Consider the following 22311-nt stretch of genomic DNA (forward strand, 5'->3'; position numbering starts at 1 on the left):
CTTTGTTGCTGAAGCCAAAAATGATAGCTTCACAATTTGCATTATAGTACTGCTGCATGCGACAACAGATGCATAGCAATAGTTAAGCTGCTAGTCATAAAAAAAAATTGTGCTACATGCATGTTATCGCTCTCAAACTTCACAAAAATAAAGTCAACAGCAAACTGATCAGAGTAACATTTCCAAAACAGACTCTGCAGATCCTAAAATACGAACATACGAAGAGCAGGATTAGGCCCCTCGGCCCCTCAAGCCCGCTCTGCCATTTAACAAGACCATGGCTGATCTGATTGCAACCTCGACTCCACATTCCCACCTACCCCCAAAAACCTTTCACCCCTTTGCTCATCAAGAATCTACCTACCTCTGCCGTAAAAATATTTAAAGACTCTGCTTCCACTGTCTTTTGAGGAAGAGAGTTCCAAAGACTTACGACCCTCAAAGGAACGATTTCTCCACATCTGTCTTAAATGGGCGACCCCTTATTTTTAAACAGTGACCCCTAGTTTTAGATTCGCCCACAAGGAGAAACATCTTTTCCACATCCAACCTGCAAAGACCCCTCAGGATCTTATACGTTTCAATCAAGTCACCTCTTACTCTTCTGAACTCCAGTGGATACAAGCCGAGCCTGTCCAACCTTTCCTCATAAGGCAACCCGCCCAATCCGGGTACGAATCTAGCAAACCTTCTCTGAAATGCTTCCAATGCATTTACATCCTTCCTTAAGGAGACCAATACTGTACACAGTACTCCAAATGTGGAGTCACCAATGCCCTGTATAACTGAAGTACAACCTCCGTACTTTAGTATTCAATTCCCCTCACAATAAATGATAATATTCTATTAGCTTTCTTAATTACTTGCTGAACCTGCATACTAACCTTTTGCGATTCGTGCACTAGGACGCCCAGACCCCTCTACATCTCAGAATTCTGCAATCTCTCACCATTTAGATAATATGCTTTATTATTTCTGCCAAAATGGACAATTTCACATTTTCCCACATTATACTCTATTTGCCAGATCTTTGCCCACTCACCTAACCTATCTATATCCCTTTGTAGTCTCATGTCCTATTCACAACTTACTTTCCTACCTATCTGTGTCATCAGCAAATTTAGCAACCATACCTTCGGTCCTTTCATCCAAGTCATTTATATAAATTGTAAAAGGTTGAGGCCCCAGCACGGATCCCTGTAGCACACCACTCGTTACATCTTGCCAACCAGAAAATTACCTATTTACGCCTACTCTTTCCTGTTAACTAGCCAATCTTATATCCATGCCAAAATGTTAGCCCCTATTCCATAAACTTTTATTTTCTGCAATAGCCTTTGATGTGGCACCTTATCAAATGCCTTCTGCAAATGTAAGTACAGTATAGCCCCTTTAACCACAGCACGTTACTTCTGGTTAAATATGATCTCCCTTTCCCAAAGCCACATTGACTCTGCCTGATTACCTTTAATTTTTCTATGTGCCCTGTTATAATGTCTTTAACAGCTTCTAACGTTTTCCCTATAACAGTTTCCTGCTTTGTGTCTCCCTCCCTTTTTCAATAAAGGAATTACATTGGCTATTGGATTATAGATATTTAGCAAGTAAATAAATCAGAGTAAGCATCCATGCTAAAATCACAGCAAAGTCTGTTCCCGAGTATGCAGAAAGACTCATACTTGCCAACTGTTGCACCAGCAACTAAGTAAATACAGTTAATCCAACTTTACAAGAACACTGCATACAAAAAAAAAAGTGACAAACGTGCTAATAAAACTAGTATAGCCTGATGTGGGTTAAAAGCTCAGAAATGGCTCTTAATGCAGTCTCAGAAGATTAACTAATCTCCTATTACGCCATCATCTAATTTTGACACCATTTCCTCTAGGCCAATATCCAAATCATTGATAAACCCAGTGAACAGATGTGGCCCAGAAGATAACCTATTGGACAATACTAACCACTCTGGCGGTAGAGGGGATGAATAAGAGGGTGGAAGCAGAGGAGAAGGCACGGGGCAGGGAGACGGGAAGATAGAAAGTAAAGGAAAGGGAAAAAAGAAAGAGGAGAGTACATTTTGAGAGTGCTGCATGCATTACAGGAAGGATATTAGAGGCAATGAAACTAATGAATATTTTCTCGAGTACTACCAGGAACAAAAAAGTGTTTAGCTATGAAGACAGGCTTGAGAAATTGGGTCCCTTTTCAATGGAAAAGAGAAAGCTGTAACAAAAAGGTTTTCAAAATTATGAAAGGCTTTTAAAAGGATACATAATACAAGGCTGATTGGTTGGTTGAAGTGGCAACAGGAGTCATCGACTCAGTTAAGACTAAGAATAAAAGAGAAAAGTTAGAAGTAGCCCCACCCCTTCCCAAAGTTATTGTTTTATCACAACTGTTTATTGATGTAGAAATTAAAACACCATTTAAAAAGCAATTGGATAGTATTAGAAAGGAAATGGAAATGCAAGTTGTTTCTGCTTAAAATATAAAGTACAGGAAAAGCACAAGGAAATTAGACTAGATAGCTCTAGTTGAGGAACCAGCAAAGGTGGGACGGGCCAAATGGCTTCTTCCTGTGTAGTCATTTTTATGATTCTAGCATGCATAACCTAAATATAAAAGATTTTAAACACGGCATACAACGAAGCCTAAATATGCAAAATACTAGGCTTACTGAAGAACATTAAGCAAACAGAAATGGAAAGTAATTTTGGTAAACCAATTTCGAAAAGAAAATATTCATGGACACTCCTCCAATTAAGTCTCAGAAAATCCCTGCAAATGGTGCAGCTGTAGGACACAATAATAAACGCTCTCAATAAGATTTATGCATGCACCACACACAGAAAAACTGGCTCCGCACAAAAATTTTTTACAGGGAACTTTGACTATAACAGGTCTGTTTTCCTGGATTTAATAGCCATGGCTTCCTCTCCCAATAGCTATCCAGTTAATTTCCTGCAGCAAAACACATGTGGACTCCTGACAAGAACTGATTCAGGCTCATTTGCAATGGCCGCCTCCATGATCTAATAACCTCAATGACTGCACAGACCAATAAGTGAAGGAACAAGTTAGCAGGGCTGCATACACCAGCGTGAGCTTCTATCATCAGGAGGTAGCAGTTGAAGAGTCATCCATTTAACCATTCTAATTTACTTCAACTTAGAAGTCCCATATAAATGTGCTTTAAAATATCAATTTTAGCACTCACGCTGTATGTGAATAAGCTGCTTTGGCATCTTGAATTCCCCACTGTAGACAGATTCATAGTAGGCAATGTTGCTTTCCGCCTCTGGGACAGGAATAACCATATTATCCCGTTTCTCTCCATAAACCTGTTGTGCTGAAATAGCCCGCTGGAGATGATGCTCCTGAAGAGGTCGAGAAAGACAGTATTAATACACAGCAATATTTCTACCAAAGATATAGCACTCCAGTTGTAATTCAGCATCTTTCATAAACACCCTAAGATTTGCACTGGCACTGAAAAAAAAAAGACCTTTTACAGGTCGTTACACAATTATGTCCCACTACACCTCTGATTTCTGCAAAATCAGTTTAGCGATAATTATACCCAACATTCCTGTTAAATGCATAAAAGTAGGGAACAAAACAAATCTTCAAAATGAATCTTCTTTTGGGAGGGCATAGTTAAAAGGAAAGTTCTCAAAATCCTAGACCCTTCTAATCTTAATATGTAAATCAGTAAAGGCCTAGGCCGGGGGCAGGGCTGAGGGCAGGTGGTGGTGTAGTGGTAATGTCACTGGACTAGTAATACAGTGACATTACCACTACACCACTGCCTCATCACCTCCAGTGCAGGCTAATGCTCTGGGGACATGGGATCAAATCCCACCATAGCAGATGGTGAAATCTGAATTCAATTAATAGAAATCTGGAATTAAAAGCTAGTCTAATGACCATGAAACCATTGCTGATTGTTGTGAAAAAACCAATCTGGTTCACCAATGTCCTTGAGAGAAGGAAATCTGCTGTCCTTACCTGGCCTGACCTACATGTGACTCCAGATCCACAGCAATGTGGTCGACTCTTTAAAAATGCCTCTGAAATGGCCTAGCAAGCCAATCAGTTCAAGGGCAATTTGGGATGGGCAACAAACACTGGCCTAGCCAGTGACACTCATATCCCACAAACAAATTTTTAAAAAACTGTGTACACAGACAATTAGAAATGTGCATTATTTTCCATCAGATTTTTTTTTTCTGCTTTACTGGTTACACCAAAAGAATTGTCCTGATCTTTTCCAATGCTGAAGGAATAGATTCCTTGCTGAAATACATCATCGAAAATCTTGCATCCTATCCAAGTGGGATAATATTCAGCTGGGAACCCTGGCAAACACATTACTGATCCTGCTCACAACCAAGAGTCCTGCAGGGACATTTCCAGCAGAGGTCACTGAACAGTAATCTGGAATGGGAATGGCCAATGTTCCCTGCCATGGCACAGGCTCCCAAATCCAATTCTGGAACCTTTATCCTGTGTTACGTATCACAGACCAGAGAGATTTTTGAACTACATTTCTCAGCTATTTACTACATGACCTTGCCAAGCCATTACATGGCAAGCAAAACAGACAATTCTGAATGAGATGTAACCAATCTAAATAATTTCTAACTTCTGAGAAAGCCGAACCTCAAAAAGTTACAAAGAATTATAGAAACATCTCAGTTAATTAAGCATTTACACAATATACCTATAGTTCATACACAAGCTTCACTAAAGAATATCCTACTCAATGTTGTACGCAATGCTAGTATTGTTGGAAGGTGTATATTTGTGTCAAGTGGGATATCTGAGTATTAATTGGCTATTTGTGGGTGGATTACTTCTAGAGTCAGTAAATTCTGACTCCTGAACTTGCGCTTTGCTACATGCAAAAAAAATTATAGCATTTAAACGGTCCTCTATTTGCACAAGCAATGAACTCTAGCTTCCCAGCACTAACATCCATGAACATTAACATTCATGAGCTGTCCAAAACAAATTAAAGGACATACTTATAGCCTTAACTCCGGAGAGGTAAATACATACATCATTACTGGTGTCTCTCATTTGGCCCATATCAATGTTTTATACTTCAGAACTGGTTAAAAATTGCTTTGGAGCAGGTACTTTGCAGAATATATTCATCTGGTGCAACAATCCACTTAAATGACATCATAAATAGAAAAAGTGGACTGATGATATCATAATGTGGAACTTGGTCACTCGATCTATATTTAGTCTCTTCCAATTTAAAGGGAACCATACCATGAGCACCAAATATTAGATTAGAAGTGCACACAAGTTGATGCCTCACATGAAGGGAGATTGGTGCTCTTGACCAGGGGCTTCTCAAATGGGAGGTCAGCTGCCCACTAACAATCCATGAGAAGGTTTCAAGTAGTCTGCCAAAAATAAAATTCTAGCTAACACTGCCCATCACCAACTCAACACTGAATGGCAACGGTGCCCTTTGCATCCATATTTATAGTGGGACGGCACAGCTATGAGAAAACAGCTCAATGCAACTGATGAGGATAGATAGTGAGGAATGTAGAGCCAAATCAGAAGTTAGGATTATCGCAACCTGCTACAGTGTAGTTAATATGCCAGCTCACGCAGCCTGAGCTGAGGTAGTCTCAGTGCAGTCAACGCTTGTAGACTTGCGCGAGTGGTCAGAACCTCTTGCTCCAACAGAGGTGGGCAAGATGTTCGTGCAGCCCCTCCGTGTTAAGTAGGATTACCCAGCACATCTGTCTCATGTTAACTGCTGACCCCGACCCAGGTATTGACTGCAGTTGAGAGTTGAACACACAGGAACTGTTAGAGCCTGCAATGTGCAACAAGAGGCAAAACAAAAGGATGAATTAATCTGCATGTAAAATGCCTAATGGCACGTGTGGAGAACAATTATATAACTAGTTTGGACACAGAAAAAAATACTTGGCACAGGATCCAAATTTTCATCAGTGAGGGGGGCCTCATAAGTAAAAAGATTGAGAACTACTGCTCTAGACAATGGCTCAGAGCAGATACAAACACAGTTTGAGGAATGGAGGGAAGGGGGAAGAGGGGACAGTAAGGTAGGGAATACGGATAGATGGAAGACGAGTGTGAATAATTCAAATTCCAAGTGCTCAAAAGAAAACTACTTGTGCTAAAACAGGAACTGCCTCTTAGCTAGATGGACTGGCTCCAAAGCAAGTTTCAGGCTACAGAAGGTGCTTGGGGCCCAAATTGTGCAAGGAGCTTTGCGTTAGAAACTGAGCTAACTAGGGTGGAACGGATAGCATTTTCATACTCTTCCCTCCACCAGAAAGTGGGGTTTACAGCCCTGGGCAGATTCCTTTCTCCATCATCCATCACCTCTCATGGAAAGACCAAAGAGGGAAAAAAAAAAAGTATGACGTGACAAAGAATAGTATATTCTGTTATAATTAATATCCTGACAGACTGACTTTGAAAATGGACTTGACTGCACCCTAGAAGACCTGAACATTCACATGCAATAGCTCTCTGAAAACCATGGGTAATTGATTAACAAATTCCAGAACAGACTCAAGAGCAATACCTCAAAACACAAATTCTATGACAAGTTAAAATGCAATTACACAAAGGAACAAAATTAACGGAACAAGACACCTTCAGGTTCAAACAAACCAAGAACTTTCCAAAACAAAAAGCTACTGCAGTGCAATGTATTCTATTTCAGTAGCTACATAGCTCTACATCTACCCAGTACCTCAATTACAAAATGTACAAAACTCCAATTTTTAATATATAACAGTTCTGAGTTACAAAGTGGTGTACCGCAGGGATCGGCCCTGGGACCCTTACTGTTTGTATAATTACATTAATGATTTAGACGTGAATACAGGAGGTATGATCAGTAAGTTTGCAGATGACACGAAAATTGGTGGTGTCGTAAATAGTGAGGAGGAAAGCCTTAGATTACAGGATAATATAGATGGGCTGGTAAGATGGGCAGAGCTGTGGCAGATGGAATTTAGTCCTGAGAAGTGTGAGGTGATGCATTTTGGGAGGACTAACAAGGCAAGGGGAATATACAATGGATGGTAGGACCCTAGGACGTACAGAGGGTCAGAGGGACCTTGGTGTACTTGTCCATAGATCACTGAAGACAGCAACACAGATAAATAAGGTGGTTAGGAAGGCATATGGGATATTTGCCTTTATTAGTCAAGGCGCAAAATAAAAGAGCAGGGAGGTTATGATGGAGCTATATAAAACGCTAGTTAGGCCACAGCTGGAGTACTGTGTACAGTTCTAGTCACCACACTATAGGAAGGATGCAATTGCCCTGGAGAGGGTGCAGATGAGATTCACCAGGATGTTGCCTGGGCTGGAGCATTTCAGCTATGAAGAGAGACTGGATAGGCTAGGGTTGTTTTCCTTAGAGCAGAGAAGGCTGAGGGGGACCTGATTGAGGTGTACAAAATTATGAGGGGCACAGATAGGAAGAAACTTTTGCCCTTAGTGGAGGTGTCAATAAGCAGGGGGCATAGATTGACGGTAAGGGGCAGGAGGTTAGAGGGGATTTGAGGAAATTTTTTTTCACCCAGAGGGTGGTTGGAATCTGGAACACACTGCCTGAACGGCTGGTAGAGGCAGGAACCATTACAACATTTAAGCAGTATTTAGATGAGCACTTGAAACGCCATAGCATACAAGGCTACGGGCCAAGTGCTGGAAAATGGGATTAGAATAAATAGGCGCTTGATGGTTGGCACAGACACGATGGGTCGAAGGGCCCGTTTCTGTGCTGTGTAACTCTATGACAATACTGTGTCCCTTCATCCAAGTCATTAAATAGATTGTAAATACTGAGGCCCCAGCACTGACCCTTGTGGCACCCCACTAGTTAATTTGTCAACTGGAAAATGACCCACTTATCCCAACTTTGTTTCCTGTAGTGAGCCAATCCTCTATCCACGCTAATATATTACCCCAACACCATGAACTCTTATGTTGTGCAGTAACCTTTTACGTGGCTTATCAAATGCCTTTCGGAAATCCAAATACACTACATCTACTGGTACCTCTTTATCCACCTTCAAAGAAATCTAATAAGTTTGCCCAACACTATTGCCCCTTCATAAAACCATGCTGACTCTGCCGGATTGTATTGTGATTTTCTAAATGTCCTGCTGCTACTTCCATAATAATGGTTTCCAACTTTTTTTTCCCCAATGACAGTTGTTAGGCTAACTGGCCCATAGTTTCCTACTTTCTGTCTCCCTCCTTTCTTGAATAGGGGCATTATATTTGCAGCTTTCCAATCTGCTGGGACCTTTCCAGAATCTAGGGAATTTTGGAAGGTTACAACCAATGCATCCACTATCTCTGCAGCCACTTCTTTTAAGACCCTTGGATGCAGGCAATTAGGTCCAGGGGACTTGTCAGTCTTTAGTCCCATTAGTGTTCCTAATACTTCTTCTCGAGTGGTTGTTTCAAGTTCCTCCCTCCCTTTTGCCCCTTGATTTTCTACTATTTTCAGGATGCTTTTAAGTGTCTCCTATTGTGAAGAAAGATACAAAATACTTGTTCAAAGTCTCTGCCATCTCCTTGCTTCCCATTATTAATTCTCCACTCTCATTCTCAAAGGGATCGACGTTAACTTTAGCTACTTTCTTCCTGTTCATACACTTGTAGAAACTCTTACTTTTTATATTTCTTGCTGTTTTACTCTGATTCTAATTTCTCCCCTTTTTAAACAAAGTCATCTTTTGTTGGTTTTCAACATTCCCCCAATCTTGGCCTACCACTAACCTTTGCAGCATTGTATGTCCTTTCTTTCAATTTGAAACCATCCTTAACTTTCTTAGTTAGCCATGACTGGCTCATCTTTATCGTAGTCTTTCTTTCTCAATGGAATACATCTTTGTTGAGGGTTATGAAATATTGCCTTAAATATCTGCCACCATCTACTGTTTTATCTTTTAACCTATCTTCACAGTAATCTTCAACCAACTCTGTTGACTTGAGCAGTCTAATCATAAGAATATCAATGCAATATTACAAAATCATTTGTGCAATGTTAAATTCATGATGAGTAGATTAAGCAGAAAACTTGAGTTTTATATTTAGATTAGATTAGAGATACAGCACTGAAACAGGCCCTTCGGCCCACCGAGTCTGTGCCGAACATCAAACACCCATTTATACTAATCCTACACTAATCCCATATTCCTACCAAATATCCCCACCTGTCCCTATATTTCCCTACCACCTACCTATACTAGTGACAATTTATAATGGCCAATTTACCTATTAACCTGCAAGTCTTTTGGCTTGTGGGAGGAAACCGGAGCACCCGGAATCGAACCCGGGTCCCTGGAGCTGTGAGGCTGCGGTGCTAACCACTGCGCCGCCCAATGTAGCATTGCATAAGCACAAAGACACCCTTTAACACTGAAGTAGGATTCAAGAGGTTTTACTAGTGTGGACTGACATTATCTGTAGATTATGGGGTCAGCTTCCATATATACAGAGGTGACACACCTCTACCAACAGAACTCAGGATGTGGTCTAGGGTAAAGACCTGCTACCCGACCAGAATGAGACGGGACCAGACGACATGTGTCGGGTTTGGATCAGGTCAGGTTGCATTTCTGGGTGCGGCATTCGGGCTCGGGTCGGACACGCTCCATCACAGGTAAGTGGCTCCAATGTTAGTTTAATTTTTGGACCAGAAAGGTGGTTTTATTAGTTATTTTAAGCTTGTGCAGATCAGCAACAAAGTGAAAAACGAAGGCAAGCTAACTGATGGTCGGGTTGGGTATGCGAAAAAATGTAAGGACTTGGGCCAGGTTGGATATGGTTCCGTTGGGCTCGGATCTGGTTTCTTTTTTGCAGACCCGAGCAGGCCTGTAGTCTATGGATTGTCATCAGCCCAGGAAAATGTCACAGGGTGTGGAGGCGGTGGGGAGGTGCACAGGGTCTGTTTTGAGACTTTTGTTCAATGTCTTCATAAATGATCTGGAGGTTGCAGTGACAAGCACACAGTATTATCTGTAGATATAGCTAAAGCCAATGAAGGTGGTAAACCCCAATGCTGAACAGGATAAGCTACAGGAGGATATTATTAAAAATGGTAATTGGGCGGACAAGGGGCATTTGACATTTAATGTAGAAAATGCAAAGTGCTTCACAAAAAACACAGGAAGAGACTACTTTCTTGAACGGAAAAAAATAAAATGCATGGAAAATTGAAAGGCTTGGAAGCTGAAGCTATCACAAGTCTCGGTATCAGTGAGCAAATAAAATCAGATATTAGATCAGATAATATCAGATACTGGGGAGGCGGTGGGTAGTGGTATTATCACTGGACTAGTAACCCAGAGACCCAGGGTATTGATCTGGGGACATGGGTTCAAATCCCACTACAGCAGAAGGTGGAATTTGTGAATTTAATTAATAAATCTGGAATTAAAAGCTAGTCTAATGATGGCCATGAAACCATTGTCGATTGTTGTAAAAACCCATCTGGTTCACTAATCTGCTGTCTTTACCTGGTCTGGCCGACATACGACTCCAGACCCACAGAAATGTGGTTAACCCTTACATGCCCTCTGAAATGGCCGAGCAAGCCACTCAGTTGTGCCTAACTGCTACGAAGTCAATAAAAAGGAATGAAACCAGACGAACCACCCGGCATCGGCCTAGGCACTGGAAACGACAACGGCAAACCCAGCCCTGTCGACCCTGCAAAGTCCTCCTTAATAACATCTGGGGGCTTGTGCCAAAGTTGGGCGAGCTGTCCCACAGACTAGTCAAGCAACAGCCTGACAGTCATACTCACAGAATCATACCTGACAGACAATGTCCCAGACACTACAATCACTATCCCAGGGTATGTCCTGTCCAACCGGCAGGACAGACCCAGCAGAGGTGGCGGGACAGTAGTGTACAGTAGGGAGGGAGTTGCCCTGGGAGTCCTCAACATTGACTCTGGACCCCATGAAGTCTCATGGCATCAGTTCAAACATGGGCAAGGTAACCTCCTGCTGATTACCACCTACTGCTCTCCCTCAGCTGATGAGTCAGTACTCCATGTTGAACAGCACTTGGAGGAAGCACAGAGGGTGGCGAGGGCACAGAATGTACTCTGGGTGGGGGACTTCAATGTCCATCACCAAGAGTGGCTCGGTAGCACCATTACTGACCGAGCTGGCCAACTACTAAAAGACACAGCTGCTAGACTGGGTCTGCGGCAGGTGGTGGGGGAACCAACACAAGTGAAAAACATACTTGACCTTCTCCTCACCAATCTGCCTGCCACAGATGCTTCTGTCCATGACTGTATTGGTAGGAGTGACCACCGCACAGTCCTCGTGGAGACAAAGTCCTGCCTTCACATTGAGGATACCATCCATCGTGTTGTGTGGCATAATCGCCGTGCTAAATGGGAGAGATTTCAAACAGATCTAGCAATGCAAAACCGGGCATCCATGAGGCGCTGTGGGCCATCAGCAGCAGCAGAATTGTACTCCTCCACAATCTGTGACCTCATGGCCTGGCATGTCCCCCACTCTACCATTACCATCAAGCCAGGAGACCAACCCTGGTTCTATGAAGAGTGCAGGAGGGCGTGCCAGGAGCAGCACCAGGCATACATCAAAATGAGGTGTCAACCTGGTGAAGCTACAACTCAGGACTACTTGCATGCCAAACTGCATAAGCAGCATGCAATAGACAGAGCTAAGCGATCCCATAACCAACGTATCAGATCTAAGCTCTGTAGTCCTGCCACATCCAGCCGTGAATGGCGGTGGACAATTAAACAACTAACTGGAGGAGGTGGCTCCGCAAATATCCCCATCCTCAATGATGGGGCAGCCCAGCACATCAGTGCAAAAGGTAAGGCAGAAGCATTTGCAACAAACTTCAGCCAGAAGTGCCAAGTTGATGATCCATCTCAGCTCCCTCCTGAAGCCCCCAGCATTACAGATGCCAGGCGTCCGCCAATTCGATTCACTCCGCGTGATATCAAGAAATGACTGCAGGCACTAGATACTGCAAAGGCTATGGGTCCTGACAATATTCCAGCAATAGTACTGAAGACCTGTGCTCCAGAACTTGCCGCACCCCGAGCCAAGCTGTTCCAGTATAGCTACAACACTGGCATCTACCCGGCAATGTGGAAAATTGCCCAGGTATGTCCTGTACAAAAAAAGCAGGACAAGTCCGACCTGGCCAATTATCGCCCCATCAGTCTACTCTCAATCATCAGTGAAGTGATGGAAGGTGTCAACAACAGTGCCATCAAGCAGCACTTGCTTAGCAATAACCTGCTCAGTGATGCCCAGTTTGGGTTCTGACAGGGCCACTCAGCACCTGACCTCATTACAGCCTTGGTTCAAACATGGACAAAAGAGCTGAACTCAAGAGGTGGGGTGAGAGTGACTGCCCTTGACATCAAGGCAGCATTTGACGGAGTATGGCATCAAGGAGCCCTCGCAAAACTGGAGTCAATGGGAATCAGAAGGAAAACTCTGCTGGTTAGAGTCATACCGAGCACAAAGGAAGATGGCTGTGGTTGTTGGAGGTCAATCATCTGAGCTCCAGGACATCACTGCAGGAGTTCCTCAGGGTAGTGTCCTAGGCCCAACCATCTTCAGCTGCTTCATCAATGACCTTCCTTCAATCATAAGGTCAGAAGTGGGGATGTTCGCTGATGATTGCACAATGTTCAGCACCATTCGTGACTCCTCAAATACTGAAGCAGTGTAGTGCCGAAGGATGTTGTAGGGTACAGAGGGACATAGATAGGCTGCAGAGCTGGGCTGAGAGATGGCAAATGGAGTTTAATGCGGAAAAGTGCGAGGTGATTTACTTTGGAAGGAGTAACAGGAATGCAGAGTACTGGGCTAATGGGAAGATTCTTGGTAGTGTAGATGAACAGAGAGATCTTGGTGTCCAGGTGCATAAATCCCTGAAGGTTGCTACCCAGGTTAATAGGGCTGTTAAGAAGGCATATGGTGTGTTAGCTTTTATTAGTAGGGGGATCGAGTTTCGGAGCCACGAGGTCATGCTGCAGCTGTACAAAGCTCTGGTGAGTCCGCACCTGGAGTATTGCGTGCAGTTCTGGTCACCGCATTATAGGAAGGATGTGGAAGCTGTGGAAAGGGTGCAGAGGAGATTTACTAGGATGTTGCCTGGTATGGAGGGAAGGTCTTCCGAGGAAAGGCTGAGGGACTTGAGGTTGTTTTCGTTGGAGAGGAGGAGGAGAGGTGACTTAATAGAGACATATAAGATAATCAGAGGGTTAGATAGGGTGGATAGTGAGAGTCTTTTTCCTCGGATGGTGATGACAAACACGAGGGGACATAGCTTTAAGTTGAGGGGTGATAGATATAGGACAGATGTCAGAGGTAGTTTCTTTACTCAGAGTAGTAGGGGCGTGGAACGCCCTGCCTGCAACAGTAGACGACTCGCCAACTTTAAGGGCATTTAAGTGGTCATTGGATAGACATATGGATGAAAATGGAATAGTGTAGGTCAGATGGTTTCACAGGTCGGCGCAACATCGAGGGCCGAAGGGCCTGTACTGCGCTGTAATGTTCTAATTCAAATGCAGCAAGACCTGGACAATATCCAGGCTTGGGCTGATAAGTGGCAAGTAACATTTGTGCCACACAAATGCTAGGCAATGACCATCTCCAACAAGAGAGAATCTAACCATCTCCCCATGACATTCAATGGCATTACCATCGCTGAATCCCCTATCAACATCCTAGGGACTACCACTGACCAAAAACTGAACTGGAGTAGCCATATAAATACCGTGGCTACAAGAGCAGGTCAGAGGCTAGGAATTCTGTGGCGAGTAACTCACCTCCTGACTCCCCAATGCCGGTCCACCATCTACAAGGCACAAGTCAGGAGTGTGATGGAATACTCTCCATTTGCCTGGATGGGTGCAGCTTCAACAACACTCAAGAAGCTAGACACCATCCAGGACAAAGCAAGCCCCGCTTGATTGGCACACCATCCACAAACATTCACTCCCTCCACCACCGACACACAGTGGCAGCAGTGTGTACCATTTACAAGATGCACTACAGCAATGCACCAAGGCTCCTTAGACAGCACCTTCCAAACCCGCGACCTCTACCACCTCAAAAGGACAAGAGCAGCAGATGCATGGGAACATCACTACCTGCAAGTTTCCATCCAAATCACACACCATGCTGACTTGGAACTATATCGCTGTTCCTTCACTATCACTGTCAAAATCCTGGAACTCCCTTCCTAACAGCACTGTGGGTGTACTTACCTCACATGGACTGCAGCGGTTCAAGGCAGCAGCTCACCACCACCTTCTCAAGGGCAATTAGGGATGGGCAATAAATGCTGGCCTGGCCAGCGATGCCCACATCCCATGAATAAAAAAAATTAGGATGTATTAAAATGTCAATATTGATCCAAAATAGCAAGACATTCCTGCTGTTTTATAAATTATTGGTACAAATGCACTTTGGATAGTCCACAGTTCTGGGTCGCTGCAGTATGAAACAGATATTGCAGGTATTGAAAGGGACAGAGGAGCACAACCAGGATATAAGTGAGGGACCAGATTATGGTGAATAATTACCTAAATTGGACATGTTCACATTGGAAAACAGAAGGTTGAGAAGCAATGTGATTGCCGATTTTGAGGATTCTAAAAGGAACTAACACTGAGCATGACAAGCATTTACATCTTAGCTAGATCAGATGACCTAGAGGCTTCAGCCTGTGCCTAAAAGCAGGGATTGGGGAGGTGGTGTGAATTTTAATCTAATTTGTGGCTCCCAAGGGAGACAATGGAAGCAGGGTGTGATTAATTCATATGAAATTAGATAAATTACCAGAAAATATTTTGGAATACAGTACACAAGTAATTTGAGACATGACTTATGGTAAATGTAGTATCACTTGGGAGGAACAGGTGAGTTTGGACCTAGTTTCCAAAGCTTTTTTGGGCGGGGGAGGGGGGGGGGGGGGGGGGGATGCTGGTGGTGGTGAGTGGAAGTGAAAGTTGGGGTGGGTTTCTCACCTCATGTATGGATCGGTTGCAAATTAGCACATTAGAGAGGGACGACCCAGATTCAAAAATCAGGATGTAGCAGCAGTTTGGGTAGAGATGAGAAATAATAAAAGGTAAGTCACGCATGGTGTACAGGGCCCCTAACAGTAACCAAACGGTAGGACAGAATATAAACAAAGAAATAATGGGAGCTGATCAGAAAGGTGCAGCAATAATCATGTGGATTTTAATCTACATATAGACTAGAAGAATCAGATGAGCAAAAGTAGCCTAGATGAGGAATGCATAGAATGTTTTCCGGATAGTTTCTTAGAACAGCATGTTCTGAAGCTAACCAGACAGCAGGCGATACTAGACCTGGTATAGTGCAATGCAATAGGATTAATTGATGACCTCATAGTGAAAGCACCCCTAGGTAGCAGCGATCATATGATTGAACTTTACATTCAGTTTGAGGGAGAGGAGAATGGGTCCAAGACTAGTATTTTAAACTCAAACAAAGAATTATAAGGGCATGAAAGCAGAGCTAGCTAAAGTGAACTGGCAAATTAGGTTGAGGGATAGGTCAGTAGAGATGCAGTGGCAGACATTTAAGGGGATATTTCAGAATACACAGAATAGATACATTCCAACGAGAATTTTTTTTTATTTTATTTAAAGTGGAGGACCCATCATTCATGGTTAACTAAAAAAAATGCTAGTATTAAAGTTAAAAAGCATATGATTGCACAAAGATGGGTGGCAGGTCAGTAGATTGGACAGAATACAACAGCAAAATAATGACTAAAAAGTTGAGGAAGGAAAAATTAGAGTACGAGAGAAAACTAACTAGAAATATAAAAACATAGCAAGTTTCTATAGATATTTTAAAAGGAAAAGTTAAAGTGAGTGCTGGTCCTATAGAAAATGAGTCTGGGAAATTAATAAGGGAAAATGAGATGGCAGATGAATTGAGCAGGTATTTTGCATCGGTCCTCATTATAGAAGATACAAGTAACATCCCCAAAATAGTTGTAAATCAGGAAATGGGAGGGAGGGAGGAACTCAAGAAAATTACAATCACCAGAGAAGTGGTATGGAGTGGGCCGGGGACGGTGAGGGGGCGTAAACAGAGCAGGCTGGGGCCGGCGGGGAGAGGAGCAGCCGGAAAGAGCAGCGAGGGGGGGAGCAGAGCGGCCGGGGAGAAGCGGAGCAGCCAGAGCGAACAGCGAGGTGGCGGGGGGGAAATGGAGCTCGATACATTGGTGAATACCTGTTAGCGTTGCATTGCTGTAGGCATAAAGCGCATGCGCAGAGGCCGACCAGGCGCGTTGCCTGAAGATGCACATGTCACACGTTAGCATACGCTAACCAGTCCTGGCAAGTCGGAACGCAGCGCACGCGCAGAGAGCAGGAGACCGTCTGTGCATATGCGCACTCTGATGTCAGTGGCCGGCTGCGTTGTCAGGAATCACTGTTTTGGATATTGGCCTAGAGGGAGTGCTGTCGTCAAAACTAGATGTTGGCAAAATAGGATATTAGTTAATTTTTTTTGAGACTGCATTTAGAGCCATTTCTGAGCTTTTAACCCACATCAGGCTATACTAGTTTTAGTAGCACTTTTTGTCACTTTTTTTTGTCAGCAGTGTTCTTGTAAAGTGGGATCAACTGTATTTACTTACTTGCCAACTGTTGCACCAGCAACTATGAGTCTTTGTGCATACTCGGGAGAAGACTTTGCTGTGTTTTTAGCATGGATGCTTACTCTCATTTAATTACTTGCAAAATATCTAACCCAATAGCCAATGTAATTGCTTTATTCAAAAAGGGAGGGAGACAGAAAGCAGGAAACTGCAGGCCAGTTAGCTTAACATTGGTTATAGGGAAAACGTTAGAAGTTATTATTAAAGACGTTATAGCAGGGCAGAGGGCAATCAGGCACAGTCAACATGGCTTTGGGAAAGGGAAATCATGTTTAACCAATATAATGGAGTTCTTTGGTGACAGATTGCTGAGATGCAGAGGGATCTGGGCATCCTAGTGCATGAATCACAAAAGGTTAGTATGCAGGTTAGGCAAGTAATTAGGAAAGCTAATGGAATGTTTATTGCAAGGGGAATTGAATACAAAAATAGGTGGTTATGCTTCAGTTATACAAGGCACTGGTGAGACCACATCTGGAGTACGGTGTACAATATTGGTCTCCTTATTTAAGGAAGGATGCAAATGCGTTGGAAGCATTTCAGAGAAGGTTTACTAGACTAATACCTGGAAATAGGCAGATTGTCTTATGACGAAAGGTTGAACAGGCTCGGCTTGTATACGTCGGAGTTTAGAAGAGTAGGAGGCGACTTGATTGAAACATATAAGATACGGAGGGGTCTTGACAGGATGGATGTGGAAAGGATGTTTCTCCTTGTGGAAGGAGAGAAAAATAAGGGATCGGACATTTTAGATAGAGATGAGGAGATACTTTTTCTCAGTCATTAGTCATTAGAACTCTCTTCCTCAAAAGGCAGTGGAAGTGGAGTGTTTAAATATTTTTAGGGCAGAGGTAGATAGATTCTTGCTCAGCAAAGGGGTGCATGCAAGTCTATAACTCCATTACTGCTGTATCGTGCAACTACCAGGTTAGCAGAAGGCAAACTAAAACCATGTTTTTTCTGTCTAGCAATCCCTCTGATCCTATCTGCTGTTGAAATCCTCATTTATGCACCTTTGTCACTTCCAGACTTAACTATTCCTCGCTGGGTTCCCAACTTTCACTCGCCCTGAAATTCAGTTCATCCAAAACGATGCTGCATGCATCAAGTCCAGCACCACACCCAGCTCGATTACCTCTGTCCTCCTTGACCTACATTTGTTCTGAATCCCCCAAAGCCGAGCCTGCTTTGTTTCAAGCCCCTCATGGTCTCATCCTTTCCCATCTCTGGAATCCCATCCTACCCTGCAAAGTCCCACCCCCAACAAATTTTCTGTTCCTCCAGCTTTATCCGCATTACCCTCCTCCCTCTGCCCCACACTTGGCAGCTGTGCCTTCACTTTGGCATTCTCTTGCTAAATCTCTATGCCAGTCCATCTCCTCCTCAAAACTCACTCACACTCAATATCGGCAGTGGCTCACAGTCCATTTTTTAATTACATCTTTGTGCAATGCTTTGTAATGTTTTGCTACGTTAAATATGCTAGGTAAACACTGGTTAATGGCAGTGCAGATATATGCTGAAGAATGCACAATGAGATGGTGTTCGAACTTTCACAAAAGGTAAATTTCTTCATCATGGGCACAATTTCAGGTGTCTCAAGATATTGCAAATGTTAAATTTATTCATGGTCAGTCTTGGCTCAGTGATCATCCTCGTGCCAGAGTCAAAAGGTTGAGTGTTCAGATCCCACTCCAGATTCTTGAGCACAGAACTTAGGCTGCATGGTCAAGAGATGCAGTCATTCATATGACACATGAAACTGTAGCCCCATTTGGCTTTACAGATAGATGCAAGATCTCATTGCACTATTTCGAAGGAGGGCAAGGAAGTTCCCTTTTACTTGGGCAATATTTATCCCTCAACCAACATTACTTTTTTTTAAAAAATGCAATGACTACACAAATGCTGTGCAATTTCATTACTAAATTCGCCCAGTTTACAGTATTTGCAACTGTATATTCAATTCGCACCTTTCCTTTAAGCAAATAAGGTTGAAACACAAATCTAATCGTAAATACACATCTATATTGTGGCATTGACAGGAAATTTCAGCCCACATTAATGTTGTGAGGCTGGCTGAGCCTGAGAGAATTGTGAATCATCTCCAACCAGGCTAAGTAATGTTTCATAGTCGTTGCAGTCTTTTATCTAGATTCTTGCCAGGAAATATCCTCAGATGGTAACTTACCAGAAGACATTCAATAGCTGATAAGCAAATAAAGAATGCTACATAACTACGTTACAATTTCCAATGACCGTTGCTGTTTTAAATCATAAGTAATTGTTTCATACAATCATTACAGCACAGAAGGCCGCCATTCGACCCATCATGTCCTTGCTTGCTCTCCCAAGAAGCAATTCACATACTGCCACTCCTCCGCCCCCTCCCCATATCCATGCACATTCTTCCTTTTCAGTTATTTAGAAAATGTAGAAAAGGAAGCCACTCTGCCCATCGTATCAGCACCAGCCGAAAAACGAGCCACCAGCCTAATCCCATTTTCCAGCACTTGGTCTGTATCCCTGGAGGTTACGGGACTTCAGGTGCATATCCAGACACCTTTTAAATGAGTTGAGAGTTTCTGCCTCTACTATCCTTTTAGGCAGTGAACTCCAGACCCCTAGCACCCTCAGGGTGGAAAAATTGTTTCCTTATATCCCCCCTCTAATCCTTCTACCAATCACTTTAAACTTATGCCCCCTCATCACTGACCCCTCTGCTAAGGGAAATAGATTGTGCCCATCCACTCTATCCAGGCCCTTCACAACCTTGTACACCTCAATCAAATCTCCCCTCAGCCTCCTGTGTTCCAAGGATAACAACCCCAGCTTATCAATCTTTCCTCATAGCTGCAATTTTCCAGTCCCAGCAACATCCTCATAAATCTTCTCGAACATCTCTAGTGCAATTACATCCTGTAATGAATGGCTAATAAAGTATTCCATATGTCTTAACCACCTTATCGACCTGTCCTGCTACTTTCAGGTGTCTTTGGGCATGCATTCCAAGGTCCCTCACTTCCTCTACACCACTCAGCAACCTCCCATTAATCGTGTATTCCTTTGCCTGGTTTAACCTCCCCAAATGCATCACACTTCTCTCCAGCCTGAATTCCATTTGTCACTTTTCTCCCACTTGACCAGTCTATTGATAGCTTCCTCCTCACCAACCATGCAGCCGGGTTCAGCCTGAGGAAATGCTAGTAGTCTTGCCAATTTAGCCAAAATCCTGGGATTTTGTATTCAAATTTCTGCTTCATATATTCAAAATGCAACTTAACTGGACAAATGTAATCATTATCTTCTTTGGCCTCCTGGTCTCGAGAGACAATGGGTAAGTGCCTGGAAGTGGTCAGTGGTTTGTGCAGCAGCGACTGGAGTGACTATAAAGGCCAATTCTAGAGTGACAGACTCTTCCACAGGTGCTGCAGATAAAATTGGTTGTCGGGGCTGTTACACAGTTGGCTCTCTCCTTGCGTTTGTCTTTTTTCCTGCCAACTGCTAAGTCTCTTCGACTCGCCACGTTTTAGCCCCGCCTTTATGGCTGTCCGCCAGCTCTGGCGATCACTGGCAACTGACTCCCACGACTTGTGATCAATGTCACAGGACTTCATGTCGTGTTTGCAGATGTCTCTGAAGCGGAGACATGGACGGCCGGTGGGTCTGGTATCAGTGACGAGCTCGCTGTACAGTGTGCCCTTGGGGATCCTGCCACCTTCCATGCGGCTCACATGGCCAAGCCATCTCAGGCGCCGCTGGCTTCGTAGGGTGTATATGCTGGGGATGTTGGCCGCCTCGAGGACTTGTGTGTTGGAGATACGGTCCTGCCACCTGATGCCAAGGATTCTCCGGAGGCAGCGAAGATGGAATGAATTGAGACGTCGCTCTTGGCTGACATACATTGTCCAGGCCTCACTGCCGTAGAGCAAGGTACTGAGGACACAGGCTTGATACACTCGGACTTTTGTGTTCTGTGTCAGTGCGCCATTTTCCCACACTCTCTTGGCCAGTCTGGACATAACAGTGGAAGCCTTTCCCATTCGCTTGTTTAATTCTGCATCGAGAGACAGGTTACTGGTGATAGTTGAGCCTAGGTAGGTGAACTCTTGAACCACTTCCAGAGCGTGGTCGCCGATATTGATAGATGGGACATTTCTGACGTCCTGCCCCATGATGTTCGTTTTCTTGAGGCTGATGGTTAGGCCAAATTCATTGCAGGCAGCCGCAATCCTGTCATTGAGTCTCTGCAGACACGCTTCAGTGTGAGATGTTAATGCAGCATCATCAAAGAGGAGTTCCCTGATGAGGATTTTCCGTACTTTGGTCTTCGCTTTTAGACGGGCAAGGTTGAACAACCTGCCACCTGATCTTGTGTGGAGGAAAATTCCATCTTCTGAGGACTTGAATGCATGTGAGAGCAACAGGGAGAAGATCCCAAACAGTGTAGGTGCGAGAACACAGCCCTGTTTCACGCCACTCAAGATTGGAAAGGGGTCTGATGAGGCGCCGCTATGCTGAACTGTGCCTTTCATATTGTCATGGAATGAGGTGATGATACTTAGTAGCTTTGGTGGGCATCCAATCTTTACTTGTAGTCTGAAAAGACCACTTCCGCTGACGAGGTCAAAGGCTTTGGTGAGATCAATGAAAGCAACATAGAGGGGCATTTGTTGTTCACGGCATTTCTCCTGTAGCTAGCGAAGGGAGAACAGCATATCAATGGTGGATCTCTTTGCTCGAAAGCCACACTGTGCCTCAGGGTAGTCACGCTCAGCCAGCTTCTGGAGCCTGTTTAAAACGACACGAGCAAATACTTTCCCCACTATGCTGAGCAGGGAGATTCCACGGTAGTTGTTGCAGTCACCGTGGTCACCCTTGTTCTTATAGAGGGTGATGATATTGGCATTGTGCATGTCCTGTGGTACTGCTCCCTCATCCCAGCACAGGCAAAGCAGTTCGTGCAGAGCTGAAAGTTTAGCAGGCTTGGCACTCGATGATTTTAGGGGTAATGCTGTCCTTCCCAGGGGCTTTTCCACTGGCTAGAGAATTAATGGCATCACTGAGTTCCGATTTTGTTGGCTGTACGTTCGGCTCATCCATGACTGGCAGAGACAGGGTTGCATTGAGGGCGGTCTCAGTGACAACATTCTCCCTGGAGTACAGTTCTAGGTAGTGTTCCACCCAGCGGTCCATTTGCTTGTGTTGGTCAGTGATTGTGTCCCCTGATTTAGATTTGAGGGGGGCAACCTTCTTGACGGTTGGCCCAAAAGCTCTCATAATGCCATCATACATCCCTCAGATATTTCCCGTGTCAGAGGCCAGCTGAATATGACTGCATAGGTGTTGCCAGTAGTCATTTGCGCAGCGCCTGGCTGTTCTTTGTGCAGCGCTTCTGGCAGCTTTAAGTGCTACGGATGTTAACTCGCTGGGGGCTTTCTTGTAATTCAGCAGTGCAATGCACTTAGCAGCTATGACAGGTTCCAGCTCTTCAATGTGAGATTGAAACCAGTCTGCATTCTGCTTCTACACAAGTTAAAAGTCATGACTACCACATATGCATAG

At 43.9% G+C, this 22311-nt stretch overlaps 1 protein-coding gene across 3 annotated transcripts in view; it reads right to left on the bottom strand.

The window, feature by feature from the left end:
* The window catches only part of LOC137349171 (enhancer of polycomb homolog 1-like), a 271229-nt gene that overhangs the window by 86832 nt on the left and 162086 nt on the right, over positions 1 to 22311 (bottom strand). For all 3 annotated transcript variants that reach the window (XM_068014602.1, XM_068014589.1, XM_068014592.1), the window contains one exon: positions 3218 to 3377. In XM_068014602.1, the coding sequence (XP_067870703.1) occupies positions 3218 to 3377 (160 nt within the window). The remainder of the gene's footprint in view (positions 1 to 3217; positions 3378 to 22311) is intronic.

This window comes from Heterodontus francisci, chromosome 2 (genome assembly GCF_036365525.1).
Source record: "Heterodontus francisci isolate sHetFra1 chromosome 2, sHetFra1.hap1, whole genome shotgun sequence".
Lineage (NCBI taxonomy): Eukaryota > Metazoa > Chordata > Chondrichthyes > Heterodontiformes > Heterodontidae > Heterodontus > Heterodontus francisci.